Source organism: Spermophilus citellus, assembly GCF_964194105.1.
Source record: "Spermophilus citellus genome assembly, chromosome: 3".
NCBI classification, from domain to species: Eukaryota; Metazoa; Chordata; class Mammalia; order Rodentia; family Sciuridae; genus Spermophilus; species Spermophilus citellus.
This window is the reverse complement of record NC_138184.1, coordinates 187,312,228-187,330,115: the sequence shown is the minus strand read 5'-3', so window position 1 is coordinate 187,330,115 and position 17,888 is coordinate 187,312,228. Positions and strand designations below refer to the sequence as shown.

The window sequence follows — 17,888 nt, the reverse complement described above, 5'->3', positions numbered from 1 at the left end:
GTCTACTCCAAGGAAAGGGCTGATGGTTGCAAGATGGGTGGGCTCAGTCCTGCAGAGAGAGGACAGGGTCAACAAGCCATGGCCTCCGGTGGACTCTATGCACTCACAGCTGTAAGCCACAGGAGTTTAGCCCAAATTTGGAGCAATTGATGCCACACGAAATTCCTTCAAAAGACATTTTACTTTGTTGTAGCACTAAAAAACATTTAAGTAATTAAAGATGGGAAAGTCTGCAAAGATATCAGATATTGGCAGGAAAGATTTAAGTATTGTGAGGTATTAAACATTAACCTAATGTGAGTTTCTCTGTTAATGTCTAGTGATGCGTAATGCAAGGAAAAAAATAAAACTACAATAGGGAATAGAAATGAAAATTCTGGTATTCTAAAAGCATTAAACATACATAGAACATAAGCTTTATGTGTTTGTTTGTTTTCATTCATTTGTTTTCCTTAAAGGCAGCTCCTTAACATGCTATGGGGAAACAACTGACCCTGGCATTTCTGCACATCCTGTGTTAGCTCTTGCCAGCATTCTTCTTTGGAAGACTGAAGGTTGAAGGTGCACACCTGTGATGCAAATCCAGTATTACCTGGGCCACCAAGATCACCCTGTGGCACTTGAGAGCTAAGTGAAAAGAACCTATGTAGGTAAAGTTCTTTGTTTCCGGTCCAGAAACCATGGCAGGGAAATGCCCCAGCTTGCATATAGGCCAACAGGGTAAAAACCTCAGCATCTCCTACAGTTCATGTCAAACACTATACTCTGTATGGGTTGTTTCTGAGACTTAGTTTCTGAGACTCTGGAGGTTAAAAAAAAAGTTTTGACTTAATTGTGAGAGATATGAAGGCAGCAGTCTCTATATCCATAAATGCATTTGTTTTACAGTAAGAACATGCTGTTTAACATTTCTTCCTTTCCCTGAAGTTAGCTGTTATTAATTTGGTGGTTTATCCTCCAAGAAGGAAAATATTATTTGCTGCCTCTGCTTTCTAAAACAGATTTCTGCCCAGGATGACAGAAAATTCAAGAACAAATCCTGTAGTTAATCACAGGATCCTCACTAAGCCACACAGTGACAAACTTCCCTCCTTTCCACTTGTTTTTGATTTTCTAATTCATTGACTTTATTGTATGTATGTCTCCTAAGTTGCTTCAAATGAAAACATAGTAAGTGCATAGTTATCAATAAAGGAGGAAGTTTTTCAACTTATCAAAGTTGGTAGTGGTTTTGTTTTTGCAGGGGTAGAGGGCATAAAAGTTCTCCTCATGAGACCTTGCCCAGGACACCACACAGCAAGCCAAACATGGTTATGACGAGAGTTTTGTGATAGAGGAAGAACTGCTACTAGTTTTTAGCAAAAATAGTTATCTTAGTAACTACATGAGAAGCCTTGGTCACCATGTACATTCTGTGTTAAAGACAGAAGGTGGCATAGCAGTTTGGTCAACATTTTCACTATCTGACATCCAAAATGTGCTAATGTCCTATTTTCAAGTAGAAAAATAAGGAGAACACACTTACTTCACTGTTGCTTGGGCATGTCCCGGGACTACAGGACAAGACAGGAAATACTTTGGCCCTAGAAGTGCTTCAGGTGTGCCCAAGCGGGCCAGGCAGGAGTTGAGCTGTCGCCAGACAGACAGAGCCCAGTCAACGGTCTTGCACACAGGATCACAGGGTGAGGGCACCTGACCTCTGAACTAGAAAGAGGGATGGACACAGAGGCTTGGCTTAGAACAATGCTCATTTTCCCTTTGCTTTTAAAAGTCCAAAAATAAAAACATAAGTATTTGAAATGATGAGACAAAAATCTAGCTGAATCTGACTTTACCTTTGCCTGGAGTGGTTGAAGGAGAGAAAGCTTAAAATACACGATTAGGTATATTCACACATTAGAGTGATAAAAGCTTTTCTCATTTAATTCTTTGCAAGCCTGAGGAAGGCATTTTCACTCCATTTTACACATCAGAAGAATGAGACAGAAGGAAATAATAACTTGCCCAAGGTCATAAAGGTAATACTTGACAAGGCGAGGGCTATAGCTTATTTATTTTTACATTAAAGAATAATTGGTAAATAAAAAGTATAGTTACAGTATACAACATGATGTTTTTTATAAATGTATTCACTGTGAAATAATTAAATCAAGCAACTTATCATATTCCTTACTTTATATACACACCACTTTTTTTGTTGTTGTTTTTACATTGTGAACATTGAAGACCTACTGACCAGCAATTTTCTACTATACATTATTAACTATATATAGCTGGTTTTTAGAAGAATAACAACATTTGAATACAGCATTTGGCTGAAATAATAAAGAGTACTCACATTTAAAATAATGTTAGTAATAATGATCAGACTAAATGACACCTTTTTCTTCTTCAATTCAAGTTTAACTTTCTGATGATCTCTGTTCAAGTATTATCCCTGGGGTCAGTCAGGGCAGAGGAAGAGATTTGGCTGTGTGGGCAGCTGGCAGAGGAAGAGGGGTCTCCCAACTGCCTCGTCAAGACCACACACTAAGTAAGGGAGAGCAGGGCAGAGCTCTTGGTTTTAATAGAGTCCCCGTGGAATCATTATTTTTTCCAGGAAGATTGTTTCTGAATGACTATCCATGAACTACTTCCAAAGAACTGTTAGGTAGCCTGACGGAGAAAGACATTTCATAATTCCAAAAGGTGGGATGAAATCTGCATACCCTGAGGTCCTGAAAAACAGGTGGGCACCCCTTCCCTCTGAAGTACAAATTTTGTTTACATGAAATTTCTCATTCTGCAAGTTGGTTGTTTTATGGTAACAGTATTTATTATGTGACAGAATATTAGAAGCTGGTGTCTATCCAATAAATAGAACTTCCAGTACTACTTGTTTTATTTCCTTAATTTTATTACTTTAGCATAAATACGATTTCATAGAGATGCTTAGAGGCCTTTGTATTTATTGTATGTCTACTATGTATAGCACTAATTACACTGTAAAGAGGGAAAAAAACACATTGAAACATGTTTGTTTTAAATTGTTGCTGGGGATTGAACCCAGGACCACATGCATGCTAACATGTCTTCTACCACTTGGGCACAGGGCAAAGTGTGTGTCCTTTATAACTACAGAGGAGGACAAAAGAAAAGATGTGTCCTGGGACTCCGGAACTCAGAGCCAGCTCCAGGGGATGGGAGGTCTGAAGGAGGTACACAAGTGTCTCTCTATGGTTAAACTTTAACATCTGTAAAATGAAAATGTTGGTATACAATATCCTCAAGATCCCTTCCAAACTGGCAATCTTTAAGTACAGATACAAGCCTCTAGGATAATTTACAAGGATTAAGTCAATAAATAATTGCAGATCAGGGAAAACAAGGAGATTCAGTGGGACTTCAACTGATCTCCCAGGATGTGAGAGACACTTGGTTGGTGAGGGGAGGTAAGAAAGAGCATCCCAGACATGGATGGAGAGGTAACGGGGTAGAGGGATACAAATAGATGCTGATGTTTGCATATAATAAAAGGGGTGGAAAATGAGAAGCTTGCACAGGTAAATCACCTCAGTAACTGTTACTGACTCAAGTACTGGATCTGATCCCTCTGCCTAGCACATCATCAAAGGAAGAAGTCACTGCACCACTGTCTTCCAGTTCCTCACACAACATGCTCTTCTCCCTTATGTTCCTGATTTCTTGCAACTGCTGTTGCTTCTGCCTGTACCCCTTCCCCACTATTCTCAGCTGATCCTTTCCAAATAAAAGGCCCTCCTTCCCATCATTCCTAAAATAAATACTCTTCCATGGTCCTACCATATTTTCTATAGCAGTACCCCCTCATCTGTTTTTGTCACAGAGCTTATTAGTCACCTGTTCCCTAAAACTAGCATGGTGTCTGTGTTGTGCCTATGAAGCCACAGAGAATCAGAATTGAGAATACAGTATAATCTGATGTCATATCAAATTTATGGCCCTGCTTCTCAGGAAGAGATAAGGCTTAATTAGGTGACTCTAGTCCAGTAGTAAATAACAAAAGTGGGGTTATACTCAAATCCAGCCTGTGAATTAGATTATCTGTCCACTGAACCCACCCCACTGACAGAACATTAGAAGCTGGTGTCTATCCAATAAATAGACACTATGCCCATAATGCTTGTGGAAGGAACTCTCCTGGCTCCTCCTGGTACTGAGATAAATCTGAGCCCTGGTCAGGAGTCCTCACCAAACTCTCTTGCTGATACACAATGTCAGCCAGTCAAGAAAATAACCCTACATGGAGAAATAACCCAAGTTTCTTGAGATGGTGACATTTTTATCCTCATGAATATTCAGAATTAAATATCATAATATCTATGTTGTTGCTATTTTCTGGGTAAGAGATAATCATATATTTGGTGTTTTCAAGAACTTCTTTATTTGAATGTTACATATTAGGATGGTCTCATATTACCACTTTAAAATGGTAACTGAGTTATTGATTCAGCATGTCATTTCTAAGTTAAAAGGGATAAGAGAATCTCATTAAGTTTATATAAACAGTACAAGCAGCAGGAAAACACTTAAATTGCTGGATTTAAAATTTAATTTTCTGGCTTTAAAAGAGTTAATTAAGTACTTAGGAAGATTTATTAAAAGTTCTTAAAAAGAGAGATTAAAATATATTTAAGTTTTAAAGGCTAATTAAGTAATTTCCTGAAATTTAATTGACTAAGTATAAATGCTCCTTTAAAGGTAATTATTAAATCCTGCTAGCTTTAACACATAAAAATAAAACTAGAAAAAGAACAGAAAAGCTTGAGGAAAAGCTGGGTATTTGGATGTGTCTTTTTAAAAAAAATAGCATTTAAATAATCTTTCCCAATAAAAACTATCCAACAAGGCCCTCACCCCAGATGATGGCTTCTTTTTATAGGCCTGTCTTTCCATGAGAATGTGAACTCCAGAAGGGTGGGGAGGATGCCCTGACACACCCTACAGTTCTGGGTCAGGGGTGAATGTCTACTGAGTAAGTTGGGAACACTGTTCAGATGCACCTCCAAATAGCTGTCCATGGTTATGCTTATCACAATGTATTCTGATCAGTTTCCACAGCTAAAGGTCCATCAACCCTGTTACTGGGTCTTTCTTGGTCTGCCAAAGAGTGAGGACTTAAGGAAAAAAAAAAAATGCTAAGCTTGACTGACTTCATGAATAGGCAAGAAGTTCTAAGTCTGGATGACTGGATCAGAAGGGGAAACTGGAAGTCAGTTTGAAGCAGGCAGGATGCATTTGCTCTGGTTATACGTGAACTTGAGGTAGATGCTAGCACATCCTTTTGAACCTGATGACATGAAACAAACATGAAACAGAACAATATGCAATCTAGAAAGAAACTTGAATGGATTCTTAAACATCAGTTCTAGAAGAAATCACCCTTTGCATGTATACAGAGTACTTCACAGGGCCTTGCAGATAACAGGTGTTCAGAACAGGTTTTCTAATTAATCAAACAGGAATGACGTTAAATATTTCCTATTTGGGGTAAGTGATGATGGTGTATCTGAATCTGTGGCATGCTCACCTTGTATTATACTTCAAAATGTTTTTTAAAAACTTTTCCTAAAAGAAAGGTCTCAGCTAAAATGCTAACATCAACAAAATGTACAGAGCTCTGTAGACATAAAGAAATTTGTTTTCAAAACTTAAAATGTGCAAATTTTAAATAATACTGTATAACACATTTGATTTAATGGGAGGAATTCTTTCTAGAACTATATTTGATAAAACCAAGTCCTTTCTTGGTGGTATAGAGGGTTAGCAAAAGGACAAAGATTTATTTACTATTAGGAGGAATATTCCTCAATCATTTAAATATCAGATATAGTAATTAACATTCATCTTATAAGAAAGGAGATTCATGTAAATCTTCCTTTACTACATATTAGGATATTGAGAGTGGTGACAACTGTGAACACTGGTATGTCATCTACATGTAGGAAATAAAGAAATAATTTAGCCAAGAAAAAACAAGAGTTGTTCAGTGATAGTACCAGTTCCCCTAAATTGATATCCCGTGTTTCATAAGGCTTTGTTACAATAACTTCCTTCTCTTCAAAAGAGAAATAATCATTATAAATCCCCTACTTTCTCTGATATTCTTCCAGCAAGAATTCCGAGTTCAGCATTATAATTAAAGATAGCTAAATATTAACTTTCCACTAAAAAGGTATAATTATTTTTTATTAAACACTAGTAGGAAGCCTAGTATTATACTGAAAGATCTATTTTCTTGTATCATTTAAAGAATAAAAAAAAAAAACTATAATAAAGTGCCAGTGTGCTTTTAAATGACTACAAGAATTAGGGTTTTGGATGCTACAAGATTTCTGATGTTTGGTGGTCCCACTGTGCATTTACCCCAGGGGATTCATTTTATTTACCTACATTGAAGTGATTCTGGATAAATGAAAGGCATTATCCTCCCTGCTTCTATTCTCTATACTACACCCCACTCTCAAACACAATACAAAAGAGTAGAGCTCCATTTCAAACTGTCAGAAAGCTAGGGGAAGAGGGTGCCAATTCTACAGAAGAAAACTGTTATCTTTTGTGATTATGTGATTGACTTTGGTGATAAGATTTAAGTATTAACAATTATAAATTAACGGGAGCATCAGTGATTTGAAAGGCTACATCCCTACTTGGTCTTTACCCCACTCTTCTTCCTACTCGTTGAGGTCCTTCAATGGCGGTGCTTTGGCCAAGAGAACGTATTTAAAACCAGACAATTAACATTAGTATAATTTGGGGTAGATTTCTCTGATTAAATTCAGAATTTCAGATATTAATTCAAATCAGACTGTGGCAGACAGTGTCCACTAAATTACCAATAGCCACTCCCATTCCATACTCTTCTGTACACCTCTGCATGCACACTGACCCACTCTAATATAACAGAAACAGACTTTTGTTCAAGTACTTGATGGAGAGTTTGAGTCTTTGAAAGGTAGCTCTTGCCATGGTGTAGGGAAAGAAAGCACTTGAAACATTAAAGAGAAGTCTTAGGTTTCTGGGAGTTTCTGAAAAGATACTTTCCTCACTGGTAAGAAGGAAAACAAGGAAGCTCTTTATTCTTCACTGTACCCCACTTTCTGCCTTTGAACAGTGAAGGCTAAAGTCCTGTGGACGAGCTTCAGTCTTGAATGGATGGTTCTGAGACACCCTCCCCCCCAATCCAGGCCCTGATGATTTGGGGATGCTTAACACCTACCACAAGCCACCTGCTTACATGAGGGGGTTCTGGTATGTGCAGCTTAAAATAACATACTGATAAAATGATGACACTGTCCTCCAAATGGTCCATGGTGCAATAGTAAATGAGAAAATCCTACTAAATTGAGCTTCATTACTTCAAATCTTCCCTGAAACTCAGTTATTGGTCCAATTTAAGACAATTAAGTTGAAGAATGTGTTATCTTCAGTCAACACAGCATTATTTTTATTTGGGAGACTCTAATACTTATTATTCTATGAAAAAAAATCACTAGAAGTTCTTACTACTATTCTTGAAAATGTGTCAAAACACAGAGAATTTTTACTTTTCATTTGTTTACCACAGAACAGGATAATAATCCTATATTAAATCTTATCCAAATGGATGGAAAATGTTTGGAAGGCTCATAGGAAGCAGTGAGTTTTCCATAAGAAGAGTGATTAACTTTCCAGTCTAGACTTCTACAGCATTAACACTTGGTAAGATTCCTTGAGAACCGTTAATTACAGTAAAATATATTAACCTTTTCTTATACTTAATATGCTCCAAAGACTGCTATGTGTTTTCCATGTACTATCTACCACTAACAACAGTAAAATCTTTTTAGATTTTCTTATTCTTAATATAGTCCAGAAACTTTTATGAGTTCTACATTCATTATCTTATTTTTCCCCTGAATTTCCACAGATTGCATCTGCCTGAGGCCACACAATAAGAGGAACTCCAGCCCGAATCTCCTGGTAACTAACCTCCCGCACCAGGATGCAGCTGCTGTTTGTTACCTTATTCATGACTTTCCTTCTTAAGAACCTCTGTAGCAGTCCTTGCATGGGCTCGCAATCCCATCGCAGCTGAACCCAGCGGAAATGTTGTTGTACCAGCAAATCGGAGCCCTGGAGACAGGCCTTGGCAATGGTTCCCATCAGAAAGCAGTTCTCATGAAAGTAATAACATTCAGACATTCCATTTCCTAAAACAAGCCAAAAGCAAGTCATAGTATGGGATAAGTCCAAATTAAAGTTAAGTTAAATAAAGAGGAACAAGAAGCCTAACTGGTATTCTGGGGAACAGAAGGGCTAGAGGGTATCACAGAGCTGGTAGAGTGGACTGTCTACTATCTTTACCTTTTTGGAAAGTACATGGGCTTTCAGTGCTGCGATTCTCAAGAGGTGCCAAAAAGTCCCCCAACAACTCAGACAATGAAGATTTTTCCAAATTCTCTAAGATGATGATGATTTTCTTCTTAACTGGAGATTGTTTCATTGGAATCAGACAAGCTGTGATCAAAAAGGAAATTAGGGATTAAAGCTTTTACAAGAACCTTTATAAACTGGCAATTTTTTTTTGCTTTGATGATCTTGTAAATAATTTATTCTGATTTGTTATATATGTCAACAGAATGCGTTTCGATTCATATTACTTATAAACAGAACAATTTTTCATATCTCTGATTGTATATAGTCACACCATGTGTGTCTTCATACGTGTAGAGTAATGATGTCCATCTCATTCACTGCCTTTCCAACCCCTATGCTCCCCCTAACCATCCCTCCCCTTTGCCCTATCTAGAGTTCATCTATTCCTTCAATGTGTGCCACCCCCCACACCCCCAGCACCATCCCCATTATGAATCAGCATCCTTAGAGCAGAGAAAACATTCAGCATTTGTTTTTTTGGGATTGGCTTACATCATTTAGCATGATATTCTCCAATTCCATCAATTTACTGCAAATGTCATGATTTTATTCACTTTTATTGCTGAGTAATATTCCATTGTGTATATGTACCACATTTTCCTTATCTATTCATCTATTGAAGGGCATCTAGGTTGGTTTCACAGTTTGGTTTGTGAATTGTGCCTGTGTCCCTGTAGTGTGCTATTTTTAAGTGCTTTAGGTATAGTCCGAGGACTGGGATAGTTGGGTCAAATGGTGGTTCCATTTCCAAGGAATCTCCATACTGCTTTCCAGATTGGTTGTACCAATTTGCAATCCCATCAGCAATGTATGAGTGTGCCTTTCCCCCACATCCTCATCAACACTAATTGTTGTATATATTCTTAATGGCTGCCTTTCTGATTAGAGTGAGATGAAATCTTAGTTTTGATTTGCATTTCTCTAATTGCTTGAGATGTTGAACATTTTTTCATATATTTGTTGATTAACTGTGTATCATCTTCTGAGAAGTGTCTGTTCAGTTCCTTGGCCCATTATTGATTGGGTTATTTGTTTTGGGGGTCATCAAGGGTGGTAGATTGTGATGGACATCATTATCCAAAGTACATGTATAAAGACTCAAATTGGGTGTCAACATACTTTATATATAAACAGAGATATGAAAAATTGTGGTATATATGTGTAATAAGAATTGTAATGCAAAAAAAAAAAAAAAACAAACCCAAAACAAAGTACACGTATAAAGGCATGAATTGGCATGAACATACTCTATATACATCTATATAGAAAGAAATTAAAGAAGACCTTAGAAGATAGATAACCTTGCTCTTGAATAGGTAGATATGTATATAGAGTTATCAGATATTTTGCTGAGAAAAATTTAAAAGAAGGAAGATATAAAGTGTTATCCAAAAGTGGTATGATGGGCATACTCTGAAATTGCTGAGGGAGTATGACTCTGGAAGAGAGTCTGACATTCCTTACTGCTGTTGGAAGTGCACACAAGATTCCTGGCTCCCTAACAGATTTCAAATGGAACCAACCCAATGGCCATCAATAATAGGATGACAGGTAAATAGGAATATATTCATGCAATGGATATGAAAGTGAACAAATTACAACTCTAAATAATGGAATAGAAGACTATTACAAACAATATATTAAGCAAACCACCAAAGAATATTATTTCTAAGTCAATCTGGTAGAAAAACAAAATGGAATGATGTGGTCACTAGAGACTAGGAATGGTTGGGGATAAAGGGGATTAAAAGAAGCCTAATAAGAGACAACAAGGCATAATTAAGAGTAGAGGAATTATTTCTGGTTCTCCTTTAACACAATAGGGTAACAATTGGCTAAAACAACCTATATTTCAAAATGAAAAGGAGAATACAAAATTCCCAGCACATAAAAAATGATAAATGTTTGAAGAGGTAGAAATGCTTACTCTCTTGATTATATTATTACACACTGTTTACATATACTAGATTACCATAATGTATCCCATAAATATGTGCTAATATTATCCATAAAATCTATTATTTCAACATGTAAAATTCAAAACAGGAAACACTAAAAATATAATTTAGGCACTTACATAGAGGTAGTCAAACTATAAACCAAAACTAAAAAATGATTATTGCAAAAGATTGTTCATTGATCTGTAAGTATAAGTAGTGTTTTATATGTCTCTTTCATGATACAAAAGATTAAAATGCTTAAATTACACATACATAAAATATTCATAAAATTATGTGAATGGGTCCTCAGAGAGAAAAGCAGATCCCTCCTGTCATTTCACAAGCTCACAGAGCTTGAAGTGATTGGACTAAGGTGTTAGGAACAACAATAGTAAGGAAGGAAAAACATCTAGGACTTATAAGTCTTATTTGAGCATTCCTTCTACTTGGGATGGGAGGGACTGCTTTCCTATCAACTCAAATTGAAAGATGCAAAGTAATGGGCTATTATCATTGTATTTAGGAAATGAATAAGTCTCTGCACAAAAGAGTTAAACAGTGCTGGCACTATGAAGTACTCAAATTTTATTAATATTTTACTATATAGATTTACTATATAGATTTCAATCTATGTAGTCCTTCCTATATACCATTTAAAAATTAAATTTCAATTTTTAGACGAATTCTAAAACTTTCCAGTCTTATTCAAATTAACCTTGAAAAAAGAAACAATTTTATGTATTGAAGAATAATATTGTCAAGTATTCTGCTTTTCACAAATACTTGGAGAAGATACTCCATTCCTTCTTGTTATTTATAGAGAACACATTCAAATTTCAAAAGAATCCTTGAACATTATAAATGGCTCTCTTCTTAGAAAAAGATTTCCTGGATGCCACAAAGCTTTGAAAACCAGAAGACTAGAAACAATAACAGCCACCTTTCAATTTTAGTTGTACTTGTAGGTGGCTATTACAATGGGGTGTGTGCTGGATTCTCTTTAACACAGCTAGCAATAAGAATGCTAAAATCCTATGCTTCCAGAGTTCAAATATTATTCAAAATATGTGTATTGTGGAAGTATAATAAATGCATACTTGGTTTAAACAACCATTACAAACCTTTTCTACTCAACGATTTAAAAAACTCAAAACACCAGGTTGATGGTTTGTATATATTTTTATATAATTTAAAACTGAAAGCCTCCAGGTTTTCCCTGATTTGCTAGTTCAAGTGCCTTTGAAGCTGTTCCAACTAATTAAAAGTGTTAGAGGGAATAATTAACTGCATCAAAAAATGTTTATCTATACCTCCTTGCTACATGTGCTATGTGCTAAGTGTTATGGCATGCTGGAGGTGAGGGATTCTAACTAGGGGAAAAGTAGATTTTTATTAGCCCTATTCTGAGGAATGGAATCTTAACAGATGGACAGGTCAGAGGAAGGCCTCCTAGATTTGAGATTTTTCTAAATGGAGCAGTTCACAGCTCCAACACATAAAAAATGGGGCAACAAATCAAGGTGCACTGACTATGAGCTCAGAGCTGATTCATACCTCAAGCCAGGACTGGGCTGGGGGATTGGGGTGGTGCCACATGAATGGAATAGGATCAGATAGTCACCACCACGGGCAGCATCAGAGTAGCAGGGTGCTGCGCATTAGAATCACCTGGGATCCTCCCCTGAAATTCTCAGTGACTCTGATTAATCAGTCTCTATGGGGTATGGGGCACTGGCATTTTGTAAAGCTCCCCATGGCTGGAATTTCATCAGACCTGCTCTTCTGAAGTCTCAAAATCCAGCCAAAACTGCAAAGTGGAAGATCCAGAATGAGACTTTGGGGGAGCAACCAGGGAATCAGTGAATTCTTTACAGAGGGGCATAAACAGGACTAGACACCTGCTCTGAGGTCCTTACTCTGGGTGAAGACATCAACTGGCGGGGAAAGAAATAAGAGAACATATCTACTCAGTTCTTACAACTGTGGTGAAGGCATGAGGTGAAGAGAACCTCTCCCAGAACCAAGGTACAGAATAGAAAGGCATTTTTGAGAGAGACTCAATCAGGCATGGTGTTTGACTTACAGAAAGGGACAGAGAGGAAGAGGGTGTGCAGTTAATGGAGACAGAGAGCACACAACCAAGAGTATGCTTGGAAAAGGGGATGATAGTGATGGGCTCTTTTAGGACTGGTGTGTCTGATAAGTGAAGCATCCTCTCTGAGATATCTAGCAGTGGGTCGGACATCATGAGGATGGGAACACAAGGGAGAATTCGGGCTGGGCATCCAAATGGCTTTTTGGCCACAGGTCAAAAGGAATCTACACATACAAAGTGCGGCAAGTGGCCTTCTTTTATGTCCTCATAAATTCTGATCAGAGTCTGGTTAAACCTTTAAATTCAAAACTGAAGAGTTCCCCATTTCTTCCCTGGTCATCAGTGAAAAACATGTGCCCTATGGAGAAGATGGTGGTGGTGGTGAAGGGAGCTTTAGAATATGAAAAGTGACATCAGTAGGGGCAAGATGAGAGGCTTGACGACATAATGCTCAAGACATAACATTCCAAGAACTTTAGATTTCATTCTTGGAGCCTCTGGAGTGTAATAGTGGGGACACTCATGAGTGGTTCTGTATCCTAGAATAAGCCTCCTGAAGTCCTCCATAGGGCCCTTGGTGGGAGTAAGGCCTGGGGAGATAAGAAGAGCAACAGAGGCCTCCACAGTCTCCTTACTGTGGGTGGCAGGGGAGATGGAGAGCGACAGCAGGAGGTGAGACAAAGGGAATGGATTCAACAGGACACACAGACTGCTTCCAGGGGGAGGAAGGCAAACTAAGGGATCTAGAATGTTCCAGCTGCTCACATGGCAGATTGCAGTCAAGCTCTTACCAAGTGAACTTTTTACTAATGCTTTAGTTTTGTTATTAAAAGTGAAGGAAGATTTAATAAATATTTAATAAATGTGTAAGTCAAATATAGAAATAAAAATCCTTCTGTATCCAAAGACATGGCATTTCCTACTCCTCTCCTTACAGTAGTTTTTATCTGTTTTAGTCTATTGTTCAAAAATTTTTCTTTCCAGAGGCTGCATTGCAGCTCAGTGGCAGAGTGCTTGCCTAGCATGTGTGAGGCACTAGGTTTGATTCTCAGCCATACCTAAAATAAATAAAATAAAGGTCCATTGAAAACTAAAAATAATTAAAGAAAAAATAACAAACAAAAACTTTTCTTTCCAAGTCCAAAGCATTTTATCATTATGCTTTGTCATCAATAACTTCCTTATCAACTCCTGTCCTCTCTGCATTTATTGCTTTCTACCTTTAAGCCGGTTCTCCCACTTTCTGATACTTGAAAAGGACAAAGAATTCCCCACCCTGCCTTTTTGTTTTTCTGTTTACAATGTTTCCTGAATCAGAAAATTCACCCATTCACTCCACACATAAACATTGGCAATTAGGACACAGGCTAAACAGAATAAGCTATAGTTCTAGCCTTCAAGGGCCTCAGAATAGAACACACACAGGGGGCAAAGCAGAAACCCAAACAATACCTTCACTGCCTTCAGGTATAGTCAGTCAGTACAGGGGTAAAAAAGATATCTCCAGATGTTCCCTAAGGGGATATGGAGGGATCAGAGAAGCCTCCACTTGAGATGCCTGTAAAGCATTTTAACAGAGGCTTTTCCCCTAGTTTCTAGTGGGACAGAGGATGATGACTGCTTTATCACTAGTGTTCAACATAGTCTGCATAGTCAATGTCATGTGGTTGTCATACAGTGTGTGTGGGAAGGGTGAGGGAGTTTACATGTTTACGCTGTAATGTTAGTGGCAGCTGCAGTCTTCACAAAGACATGGAGTGGAAAGGCAAAGGACAGACAAAGAAGAAAGAAATGCCACATCCTGCTGAAGCACAGACCATTGGTTTATAAGAAAATCAGGTAGATCTATGCTCCAGAATGGAAGACCTTGAATAGCACGGACTCAGTGCAAGGGCAGTGGAGGGGTAGGTTGCAGGAACCACAAACAACTTCCAGTCAGAGGTCTGTAGGCCAGTGATGAGTGTTCCGAGAGGAGAAGCCATAGGCAAGAAGTCAATTACAGGAAAATAGGTGTGCCAATGGGAATGGATAAAAAAAGGTCAATGGGATATGACCACAGTCAGGCTATGGACAAGGATGAAAAGTCCATAAATGAGTAGAAACAACCTACTTGCATGGTGCTGTTGTGGAGATTGATTAGTGTACACAATGCATTTTCCAAACATCCAATCAATGGCATACCAAGTGAGATAAAAAAGGCAATTAAGGGATATCTTGAATGTAGAGAATTTGTGAATAACCAAATTTACTAAAAAATAATCCTTTTTTTTAATATCACCATGCACCAGCAATTCTAGACAGCACCAAAGACATAATGTCCAGTCCCACAAGGGTGAACTGCTTCTACTCTCCCTGCTACCCTTAGTATACTACTGGTGCCAGTTATAAGTGTGCTCACAGCAATTACTAATTTATAAAAAGTATTTAAAAAGAAGAGAATGCAAGGTGCTCAACAAATGCAACAATATGCACATAAAAATAATTTTTTTGCAAGCATTCATCTGGGTTCTCAACTTTCATCCCACATCTACCATAACTAAAAAGTTGACTTAAACCTTTTTCTAAGCAACAAAGTTTATTTCCTTTCAATAGCATCATTGAAGGGCATGCCTTTGAGTTATCACCATCCAGCTTGCTGAAACTGTCTTACCGCTACTGATGAACAGATCTACTAGCTGTTCCTTGGAGAAACTAGCATCCACTTCAGCTCTCACTATTTCACAGGAGAATCCTGCAGCCAGTTGTCTGTTCTATAATAACAAAACAGAATGATTAGTTCTACACACTTTCCAATTTTCAAGTAAAAGGGGATGGTATGAAATTAATCAATACCTTCATGCACAGTGCAAGCTGATGTGCTATGTATTCTTGCAGGCTTCCTTCTGGGCCATGGAAAATGACATTATGATATTGCTCAACCTGTTAACAAACCAAGAAAAACCCTTAGGTGAAGATGCTACATTGAAAATAGGGGAAAAAAGGGGGGTAAGTAGGGATAGAATTCCCTTTCTAGTTATCCTCAGATTGTCTGGTTGTAAGGTTTAAAATGTCTTAGGAATCATTTTATTCACTGGGCACTTGAAGTTTTTCATTTAATGTGAAACATGGGCAAAGAATCCTTAGCAACAGCTGACATTTTAATGAAAAGCATGCATTTATTTGCTTCCTACCATTTTCTACAGAAGGTTCAGCATAAACATAATTTTTTTGCAAGTGGCGTGGTGGCAGAGAAGTTTACTAGAGGATTTTGTCTCTTGCAGATGCTCATTACTTTGAATTTCCCAATGCTTATTTTATTTTTTTAATAGTTAGAGCAGCAATGCACTTCATTAAGGAAATTTTGGAAAATATAAAGTAGAATAAAAATCCCTGAGAGTGTCAACACTGGGAAGCAAAAACTGTTAAACCTTTTTCTTTTCAGGTTTTAGTTTATGTACTTGTGTGTGAGGGAGGATATATGAATTAGATCATTTTACAGCTGTTGTATGTCAAAGAATATCTTTGTGCAGATGTCTTAGGTAAAATACTACTTGATGGGTATAAAACTCCTGGGTCAACTTTATATATTATTTCATCCTGAAATTCAGTGTTTTGATTACATCTAGGTAGAGATGGATCACTTTTACTTTTAAACAACAAAACGTCCTGCCTGGATGCCTCTAGGATATTTTAAACTTTATCATCATATTTATGAATATCAAGAGAACATGTGGAGATTCAGTATGCCATTGGACAGAAAGCCAATTACCTTCTACCCAGGGCAGAGACAGCTAAGTCTGGAGCAAAATGTGGAGGGGAGGTCAGCTTTCCACTTCAGTCATTCCAGGTCTATGCCCCATTCCTAGCACATAGACTTCATAGAAGTTTTCTTCTTTGAAAGGTCTTGTATACACAAATCAAATCAAATCAAATCCAGACTGTCGAAGTTCCAACTTAATCAATACAGTTGATACTGCTCACGTGTGAAGATCGAGCCATCAGGACTTAGGGAAGTGTTAAGCCTGGAAAGTTCTGCTCTATCTAAAACTTGGGACAATGTAAAGACATGTGTCTTTCTACTATTGTTCTTCTTCTATTTCACTCTCATGAAGTTGCCCCTTTCACATCACAGGGAATGGCCACAATCTTGATGGTATGTCCTAAATATGTCCCTGGGTTCTTCATTATAAAAAGAGAAAAATTCTGGAATATAAAAGGGAGGCTTTAGGGGAAACCCTTAGCATGTACTAAAGAGGGAACTCCTCCTATATCTGGGGACTTTAAGACTTAAGCTTTGTTGTCCAGGGAGATCAAGACATGCTTGAATGACCTCTTTCAAAAGGGGGAAATTCAGGTTTCACTACCAAATGTCAGATGGTGAGGTAAGTAGAGAAGTGTCCATCAAGGAGGGGTTCTTCATTTAGAGCTGCATTTTAGGGTCTGAAAGACAACATATTTGGTAGACACCAGTGTTATTCTTTGAAATTAAATCCTATACTTTGGTAAGCCTTCAATAAAAGCCTTACCAATGCCTGCAAAAACAGTGACTAAGGATGTTAGATCCCACAGCCACAGGATGAACTTGGCATTTGCCTGGACTATTCTCCATGGTATCGGTGGTTTGTGAGCCAAGAAATGTGGAGGTATAGGCAAGGACCAAGACTGGGGTGAGAACTTCTCCAAAGACACAGGAGAGAGAATATCCTAGAAAATCCAACTAAGGTTGACCTCTAGTCTATAGGGTTATGGCTTCATGAGACTTTACGGATAAATTATTATTAAAGAATTACTATTGTCAGATGTGGTAGCACACACCTGTGATCCCAAAGGATCAAAGACTCAGAAAATTAGCAAGACCCTTAGCAACTTATCATTCATTCATATTCTCTCTCTCTCTCTCTCTCTCTCTCTCACACACACACACACACACACACACACACACACGAACTAGAGATGTAGTTGAGTGGTAAGGTACTCCTGGGTTCAAACCCTCATACCAAAAAGAATTATTATTAAATAATCATCTTCTCTAATTTGTATTGGTGAGAATGGGAAGTCTGGGGAATATATGGTTATATTTGTCATTAAAAAAAAAAAATGTCACCCAAACCGGGCATAGTGGCTCATGCTTGTAATAGCAGCAGCTCTGGAGGCTGAGGCAGAAGGATCATAAGTTCAAAGCCACCCTCAGCAACTTGGTGAGACCCTGTTTCTAACTAAAATCTTAAAATAGGGCTGGGAATTTGGCACCCCTGGGTTAGGCACCCCTAGGTTCAATTCCGGATGTAGAACCAAAAAAATAAATAAATAAAAATTGCCCAATTTGTGTAGCTTGGGCCTCTTTCTCCCAATCTTAAGTGGAATATGGATCAGTAGGCTTCCATGGCTTAGGCAATTTTTCTTCAATTATGCTTTTCAGAATGTCTCCTTTTCTGGTT

The 17,888-nt window shown here is 37.8% G+C and overlaps 1 protein-coding gene across 1 annotated transcript in view; it reads right to left on the bottom strand.

Annotated features, from left to right (window-relative positions):
- CTTNBP2 (cortactin binding protein 2) overlaps positions 1–17,888 on the bottom strand; it is a 150,600-nt gene that overhangs the window by 17,721 nt on the left and 114,991 nt on the right. The window contains 5 exon segments of the mRNA XM_081283104.1: positions 1,526–1,704; positions 8,023–8,210; positions 8,365–8,517; positions 15,122–15,221; positions 15,304–15,390. Of these exon segments, the coding sequence (XP_081139230.1) occupies positions 1,526–1,704; positions 8,023–8,210; positions 8,365–8,517; positions 15,122–15,221; positions 15,304–15,390 (707 nt within the window).